Source organism: Nanorana parkeri, unplaced genomic scaffold (genome assembly GCF_000935625.1).
Source record: "Nanorana parkeri isolate BGI_ZX_2015 unplaced genomic scaffold, ASM93562v1 scaffold3981, whole genome shotgun sequence".
Taxonomy (NCBI): domain Eukaryota; kingdom Metazoa; phylum Chordata; class Amphibia; order Anura; family Dicroglossidae; genus Nanorana; species Nanorana parkeri.
The window spans coordinates 3,833-13,255 of NW_017310248.1; the positions used below are offsets into that span (position 1 = coordinate 3,833).

The 9,423-nt window shown below is 53.1% G+C and overlaps 1 protein-coding gene across 1 annotated transcript in view; it reads left to right on the plus strand.

Annotated features, from left to right (window-relative positions):
* The window catches only part of LOC108803646 (oocyte zinc finger protein XlCOF6.1-like), a 14,342-nt gene that overhangs the window by 2,665 nt on the left and 2,254 nt on the right, over nucleotides 1-9,423 (plus strand). Inside the window, exon 2 of the mRNA XM_018575470.1 lies at nucleotides 1,376-1,451. Within this exon, the coding sequence (XP_018430972.1) occupies nucleotides 1,376-1,451 (76 nt within the window). The remainder of the gene's footprint in view (nucleotides 1-1,375; nucleotides 1,452-9,423) is intronic.

Below are 9,423 nucleotides of genomic sequence, written 5' to 3' on the forward strand. Positions count from 1 at the left end.
CTAACCCTAACGCCAGGTCTAACCCTAACGCCAGGTCTAACCCTAACGCCAGGTCTAACCCTAACGCCAGGTCTAACCCTAACGCCAGGTCTAACCCTAACGCCAGGTCTAACCCTAACGCCAGGTCTAAACCCTAACGCCAGGTCTAACCCTAACGCTATCTCTAACACTAGGTCTGACCAGACCTAACCCCAAATGTAAGACTTAGGTCTCGTTCACACCCAGGCGTATTGCATATTTTCCACGACCCCGAAGGCTACTTGGCTGTATCCCAATGGAAACGCGCAACAAAACGGCCCAAAGTAGTCCCTGGATCTTTCCAGGCGCGGGCCGTTTTGTAGCGCGTTAGGGACGGGCGGGTGCCGAGGTGGGAACCAGACCATTGAATACAATGCGATTTAGATGTTTGAGCGTTTTGTAGAGCGTTCGCCGAGCGTAGAACCCGCCACAGAACGTTAAAACCCTAACCCTAAGGGCTTAGACCAGACCTAACCCCCAAATGTAAGACTTAGACCAGACCTAACCCCCAAATGTAAGACTTAGACCAGACCTAACCCCCAAATGTAACACTCAGACCAGACCTAACCCCCAAATGTAAGACTTAGACCAGACCTAACCACACATTTGAATTGAATGGGAGGATATAATATGTTTCGGTTTTGGATGGAGTGGGAAAGGTTTAGTCCCTTTGCTCTCATTGCTCTCTGTGGCCTGCTGCAGACATTCATCCCTTGGTTTTTTTTCTGGTCCCCATTGTCACCTGGACAGAAAGTGAGGAGAAATCGCAGCAAAACACATTTGAATTGAATGGGAGGATATAATATGTTTCGGTTTTGGATGGAGTGGGAAAGGTTTAGTCCCTTTGCTCTCATTGCTCTCTGTGGCCTGCTGCAGACATTCATCCCTTGGTTTTTTTTCTGGTCCCCATTGTCACCTGGACAGAAAGTGAGGAGAAATCGCAGCAAGGAGGAATCTTTTATTGGGGACACCATTCACTGAGATTCCATTCACTTTGGAGAGGTTTCCTGTCATTTCCTGTTGGGTCTCCAGGACAGGAAGTAAAGGGAAATTTCCCCAGCAAAACAGAGACAATAAAGAAATAACTCGATAGTGTATTTCCCCTTCTATGCGACTTTACATCCAGTGTAACCGTTCAAACCCCCAAACCTGAGAAACACCCCCCCCTCCCCCCAGGGGGACCTTGGATACATTCTATTAGGACAATACCAGTGCAGATGTATATGCTTTAGTCTGCGTGATCCTCTCTATGATGATCCCGCCATTGCGTGTGGAATGACGGGCTCCATCGGCCCCGGGGGGTGTCGGGCCGGAAGGGGTTAATATGGCCGTGACTCTTATTTCTCTGCATCTCCAGCTCTCGGGTTGCTGTGACACGGACCGAATTCCCATATTTCCCACCGATGGAGAGATGATGGCGGCCGTGTGCCCAGGTAAGACGCTGGAGGCGGAGTTACAAAACTCCATTCTTATAAATAGATTCGAGGAGCAGAACTTGTGTCACCGGAAAGTCTTCGTTTATTAAACATTTCAAAGTATAAAACGAAATTCTCACCAATAAAATTTCTGCACAACCAGCAAAATAGAAATGATTATTCTCAACCTGAACTTCCGACAGAAGAAATGTCTAGAAACGCGTAAATCTCCCCAAAAGACGTCTCTTTCCTGTCTGTATGACCGATCCCCTCAGGCCGCTCCTATGTACAGTGACAGAGACTCCTCTTCAGACCCCTGTGACCACATGGCAGACCCATCCCCAGGCTCAGTCTAGGAGGTCACTCACATCCAGTCCAGGAATCCCACCCCTAAGGACTCTATGATCACATGGGAGACCCATCCCCAGGCTCAGTCTAGGAGGTCACTCACATCCAGTCCAGGAGTCCCACCCCTAAGGACTCCTATGACCACATGGGAGACCTATCCCCAGGCTCAGTCTAGGAGGTCACTCACATCCAGTCCAGGAGGCCCACCCCTAAGGACTCCTATGACCACATGGCAGACCCATCCCCAGGCTCGGTCTAGGAGGTCACTCACATCCAGCCCAGGAGTCCCATCCCTAAGGACTCTATGACCACATGGCAGACCTATCCCCAGACTCAGTCTAGGAGGTCACTCACATCCAGTCCAGGAGGCCCACCCCTAAGGACTCCTATGACCACATGGCAGACCCATCCCCAGGCTCGGTCTAGGAGGTCACTCACATCCAGCCCAGGAGTCCCATCCCTAAGGACTCTATGACCACATGGCAGACCTATCCCCAGACTCAGTCTAGGAGGTCACTCACATCCAGTCCAGGAGGCCCACCCCTAAGGACTCCTATGACCACATGGCAGACCCATCCCCAGGCTCGGTCTAGGAGGTCACTCACATCCAGCCCAGGAGTCCCATCCCTAAGGACTCTATGACCACATGGCAGACCTATCCCCAGACTCAGTCTAGGAGGTCACTCACATCCAGTCCAGGAGGCCCACCCCTAAGGACTCCTATGACCACATGGCAGACCCATCCCCAGGCTCGGTCTAGGAGGTCACTCACATCCAGCCCAGGAGTCCCATCCCTAAGGACTCTATGACCACATGGCAGACCTATCCCCAGACTCAGTCTAGGAGGTCACTCACATCCAGTCCAGGAGGCCCACCCCTAAGGACTCCTATGACCACATGGCAGACCCATCCCCAGGCTCGGTCTAGGAGGTCACTCACATCCAGCCCAGGAGTCCCATCCCTAAGGACTCTATGACCACATGGCAGACCTATCCCCAGACTCAGTCTAGGAGGTCACTCACATCCAGTCCAGGAGGCCCACCCCTAAGGACTCCTATGACCACATGGCAGACCCATCCCCAGGCTCGGTCTAGGAGGTCACTCACATCCAGCCCAGGAGTCCCATCCCTAAGGACTCTATGACCACATGGCAGACCTATCCCCAGACTCAGTCTAGGAGGTCACTCACATCCAGTCCAGGAGGCCCACCCCTAAGGACTCCTATGACCACATGGCAGACCCATCCCCAGGCTCGGTCTAGGAGGTCACTCACATCCAGCCCAGGAGTCCCATCCCTAAGGACTCTATGACCACATGGCAGACCTATCCCCAGACTCAGTCTAGGAGGTCACTCACATCCAGTCCAGGAGGCCCACCCCTAAGGACTCCTATGACCACATGGCAGACCCATCCCCAGGCTCGGTCTAGGAGGTCACTCACATCCAGCCCAGGAGTCCCATCCCTAAGGACTCTATGACCACATGGCAGACCTATCCCCAGACTCAGTCTAGGAGGTCACTCACATCCAGTCCAGGAGGCCCACCCCTAAGGACTCCTATGACCACATGGCAGACCCATCCCCAGGCTCGGTCTAGGAGGTCACTCACATCCAGCCCAGGAGTCCCATCCCTAAGGACTCTATGACCACATGGCAGACCTATCCCCAGACTCAGTCTAGGAGGTCACTCACATCCAGTCCAGGAGGCCCACCCCTAAGGACTCCTATGACCACATGGCAGACCCATCCCCAGGCTCGGTCTAGGAGGTCACTCACATCCAGCCCAGGAGTCCCATCCCTAAGGACTCTATGACCACATGGCAGACCTATCCCCAGACTCAGTCTAGGAGGTCACTCACATCCAGTCCAGGAGGCCCACCCCTAAGGACTCCTATGACCACATGGCAGACCCATCCCCAGGCTCGGTCTAGGAGGTCACTCACATCCAGCCCAGGAGTCCCATCCCTAAGGACTCTATGACCACATGGCAGACCTATCCCCAGACTCAGTCTAGGAGGTCACTCACATCCAGTCCAGGAGGCCCACCCCTAAGGACTCCTATGACCACATGGCAGACCCATCCCCAGGCTCGGTCTAGGAGGTCACTCACATCCAGCCCAGGAGTCCCATCCCTAAGGACTCTATGACCACATGGCAGACCTATCCCCAGACTCAGTCTAGGAGGTCACTCACATCCAGTCCAGGAGGCCCACCCCTAAGGACTCCTATGACCACATGGCAGACCCATCCCCAGGCTCGGTCTAGGAGGTCACTCACATCCAGCCCAGGAGTCCCATCCCTAAGGACTCTATGACCACATGGCAGACCTATCCCCAGACTCAGTCTAGGAGGTCACTCACATCCAGTCCAGGAGGCCCACCCCTAAGGACTCCTATGACCACATGGCAGACCCATCCCCAGGCTCGGTCTAGGAGGTCACTCACATCCAGCCCAGGAGTCCCATCCCTAAGGACTCTATGACCACATGGCAGACCTATCCCCAGACTCAGTCTAGGAGGTCACTCACATCCAGTCCAGGAGGCCCACCCCTAAGGACTCCTATGACCACATGGCAGACCCATCCCCAGGCTCGGTCTAGGAGGTCACTCACATCCAGCCCAGGAGTCCCATCCCTAAGGACTCTATGACCACATGGCAGACCTATCCCCAGACTCAGTCTAGGAGGTCACTCACATCCAGTCCAGGAGGCCCACCCCTAAGGACTCCTATGACCACATGGCAGACCCATCCCCAGGCTCGGTCTAGGAGGTCACTCACATCCAGCCCAGGAGTCCCATCCCTAAGGACTCTATGACCACATGGCAGACCTATCCCCAGACTCAGTCTAGGAGGTCACTCACATCCAGTCCAGGAGGCCCACCCCTAAGGACTCCTATGACCACATGGCAGACCCATCCCCAGGCTCGGTCTAGGAGGTCACTCACATCCAGCCCAGGAGTCCCATCCCTAAGGACTCTATGACCACATGGCAGACCTATCCCCAGACTCAGTCTAGGAGGTCACTCACATCCAGTCCAGGAGGCCCACCCCTAAGGACTCCTATGACCACATGGCAGACCCATCCCCAGGCTCGGTCTAGGAGGTCACTCACATCCAGCCCAGGAGTCCCATCCCTAAGGACTCTATGACCACATGGCAGACCTATCCCCAGACTCAGTCTAGGAGGTCACTCACATCCAGTCCAGGAGGCCCACCCCTAAGGACTCCTATGACCACATGGCAGACCCATCCCCAGGCTCGGTCTAGGAGGTCACTCACATCCAGCCCAGGAGTCCCATCCCTAAGGACTCTATGACCACATGGCAGACCTATCCCCAGACTCAGTCTAGGAGGTCACTCACATCCAGTCCAGGAGGCCCACCCCTAAGGACTCCTATGACCACATGGCAGACCCATCCCCAGGCTCGGTCTAGGAGGTCACTCACATCCAGCCCAGGAGTCCCATCCCTAAGGACTCTATGACCACATGGCAGACCTATCCCCAGACTCAGTCTAGGAGGTCACTCACATCCAGTCCAGGAGGCCCACCCCTAAGGACTCCTATGACCACATGGCAGACCCATCCCCAGGCTCGGTCTAGGAGGTCACTCACATCCAGCCCAGGAGTCCCATCCCTAAGGACTCTATGACCACATGGCAGACCTATCCCCAGACTCAGTCTAGGAGGTCACTCACATCCAGTCCAGGAGGCCCACCCCTAAGGACTCCTATGACCACATGGCAGACCCATCCCCAGGCTCGGTCTAGGAGGTCACTCACATCCAGCCCAGGAGTCCCATCCCTAAGGACTCTATGACCACATGGCAGACCTATCCCCAGACTCAGTCTAGGAGGTCACTCACATCCAGTCCAGGAGGCCCACCCCTAAGGACTCCTATGACCACATGGCAGACCCATCCCCAGGCTCGGTCTAGGAGGTCACTCACATCCAGCCCAGGAGTCCCATCCCTAAGGACTCTATGACCACATGGCAGACCTATCCCCAGACTCAGTCTAGGAGGTCACTCACATCCAGTCCAGGAGGCCCACCCCTAAGGACTCCTATGACCACATGGCAGACCCATCCCCAGGCTCGGTCTAGGAGGTCACTCACATCCAGCCCAGGAGTCCCATCCCTAAGGACTCTATGACCACATGGCAGACCTATCCCCAGACTCAGTCTAGGAGGTCACTCACATCCAGTCCAGGAGGCCCACCCCTAAGGACTCCTATGACCACATGGCAGACCCATCCCCAGGCTCGGTCTAGGAGGTCACTCACATCCAGCCCAGGAGTCCCATCCCTAAGGACTCTATGACCACATGGCAGACCTATCCCCAGACTCAGTCTAGGAGGTCACTCACATCCAGTCCAGGAGGCCCACCCCTAAGGACTCCTATGACCACATGGCAGACCCATCCCCAGGCTCGGTCTAGGAGGTCACTCACATCCAGCCCAGGAGTCCCATCCCTAAGGACTCTATGACCACATGGCAGACCTATCCCCAGACTCAGTCTAGGAGGTCACTCACATCCAGTCCAGGAGGCCCACCCCTAAGGACTCCTATGACCACATGGCAGACCCATCCCCAGGCTCGGTCTAGGAGGTCACTCACATCCAGCCCAGGAGTCTAGTCTCTTTAGCCTCCTATAACCACATAGCAGACTCACCTCTAGGCTCCCTCCGGAAGGTCCCTCACATCCACCCCAGGAATACTATCCCCACAGACTCCTATACGGACATGGCAGCACTCCGGGTTCAAAAGATGCTTCAACCTTCCTTGGTCTGACCACCAATATGTGGTTGTTTCACACCTAACTTTCACTAGTCACACAGTCCTCTAACTCTGCTCTCACAGACGCTTGCTGATAGTACGGCTCTATGCAAATCCAGGGTAGAAGAAACAGTCCCTTCTACACATCAGGTGGGTCCCCAGGAGTGATGACATCTAAAATAAGTGAACTCTGAGGTACGTATATGGGAGCTATATGTATGGAGGGAACCTATAAAGATGAATATAGTAAGTAGACTTTATAAGAATTAGGGATGCGCCGATACTAGTATCAATATCAGTGCCGATACCAAGTATTTGGGTGAGTACTGGTACTGGTCCAAATGCTCCAATGCCTAGCCCGAAACTTCCTGTATCAGGAAGCCGGGCAGCGACTCATTACACGCTGCCCGGCTTCCTGATTGTTCGGGAAGCCGGCTTCATGCTCTCTCGTCGTCTTATGACGAGGGAGCATGGAGCCGTCTTGCTGGCCAATCAGAAAGCAGGACGCTGCGTCATTACATGGCGCCCGGCTTCCATGATTGGCCAGCAAGATGGTACCGGAGGAAGGCCACTCCTGGCTGGAGAGGTCCTGGGGGTGACAGGCTGGACATGCCGAGGTGAGAGGGGACAGAGATCCACACAGCAGAGACGTCCTGGATCGTATGATTGTTATTATGGGGATTCGTATGGGGCGGCTTTCTTGTTAATCAGGAAGCCGGGTGGCAAATCATTACATGCCACCCGGCTTCCTGAATGGGACTTCCAGTACTCGGTAATCGGTATCGGCGAGTAACGGAAAAAAAGTATCGGTGCTCGGTACCAAAATACCGGTATAGGTAGGGAGAAGAGGGATCATGGTGAATGATGGACCCTAGAGAAGAGAGTGGACATGGTGAATGATGGACCCTAGAGAAGAGAGTAGACATGGTAAATGATGGACCCTAGAGAAGAGAGTGGACATGGTGAATGATAGACCCTAGAGAGGAGAGTGTACATGGTGAATGATAGACCCTAGAGAAGAGAGTAGACATGGTGAATGATGGACCCTAGAGAAGAGAGTGGATATGGTGAATGATGGACCCTAGAGAGGAGAGTGGACATGGTGAATGATGGACCCTAGAGAGGAGAGTGTACATGGTGAATGATAGACCCTAGAGAGGAGAGTGTACATGGTGAATGATAAACCCTAGAGAGGAGAGTGTACATGGTGAATGATAGACCCTAGAGAAGAGAGTGGACATGGTGAATGATGGACCCTAGAGAAGAGAGTGGACATGGTGAATGATGGACCCTAGAGAAGAGAGTGGACATGGTGAATGATGGACCCCTTGGAGGATAGGGATCATGGCTGGACCTCCAGGGAGGAGATGGGGCATGCCAGGCATGGTGGGTATTCCCTATAATGCTGGATCCCTTCTTCAGGAGCCTCAATGGTATAATCTGTATTTGATATACGAGTATTTCATTGTCAGTGTACGTGGGGATCAGTTGTTTATCTTGTATATATTTCATTGAGCACTGGTTGAGGAGAAACTCTTGAGGATTGTCTCTTGTGTTTTGGTGTCTGTAATTCCCCAGCTAACACACATGAATGAGATCATTTTCAATGGAGTCATCAAAGTAACCGCCAGGAACCTGAGCAATTCATACAAAGAGGCCACCTTTCCAGAACCATCAGATGATCCCAATATACAGGCAGCTGAAGTTATATGCAAATCACAATACTGTCATTCATGTGCTCGTTGCCATCCACTCCTCGGCCTCCCTTTTGTTTGGCCTTATTGGCTGGTGTTCCCCATATCTCTGCACCTACTGACTATTCCAACAGTAAGGATGAGTGAACTGGGCAAAGATCAGTTTGCAGGAGGTAATGCAACCCAGTGGGGAGTCTGTGAACCCCGAATATTGTACTGGACCCCATTAAATTCTATAGCAGAAAGGGTATTGGGGGCTGGGCATTGGCATTGCTGATATGTATCAATGCAAAAAAATGTTCAGTGGGGAGGAGCTCTTTAACCCCTTGAAGCCTGAGGTGTCCCCCTTCCTGTCCCAGCCATTGTCAGAGCGCAGACGGGCGGCAGCGGTGACCTTGTGGGGAAGTTGCGGGTGCCGGTGTAAGGTGTCCCGGCGGCGGACCTTAGTGTGCGGCCGCCGTCCAATCACGATGGGGCGGCCCGAGGCTCCGCCCACCGGCTCCGTAGTGTGCGGCCGCCAGCCAATCACGGCGCGGCGGGCTGCAACTCCTCCCCCCAGCTGTCAGATACTTCCTCCGGCGTCCTGTAAAGCCCCGTTCACATTGAGCGATTTATCGCGCGGTAATTCCCGCGATATCGCGGCAAATTATTGCGCTCCAATGCATTTCAATGCAGCAAAGGGTCCTGCTGTCGCGGGTCGTGTGTCGCTACAGCAGGACCCTTTTTGGAGCGGATTTAGCCGCGATTCAAGCTGGCTCAATGCAAGCTTGAACGCGATGTTGGGCAGCAAATCTCGCGATATTGCGCAATATGCAAATTGCGCGACAAACGCGCAATTTGCATATCGCGCAGTGGGAACGGGGCCTTAATGTGAATTGACGCCGGAGGAAGTAGCTGTCTATCTTGCTATCACACAGGGGCTTGTTATCTCTTGTGTGATAGCAATAAAGTTAGGTGGGAAAAAAATTACATTTGATTTAAAAAAAAAAGATAAAAATTATAAAAAAGTAAAAAGATAAATAAAAATCTAAAAAAAATTAAATTGTTTAAACAAATTAAATAAATAAAAATGAAAAAAAATAAGAAATAAATGAATAAAAAGTGATAAAAATAAAGAAACAGTAAAAAAAATTTAAACTAGCCCCGCCCCAAGGCTAGGTTCCACAATACGCCAAA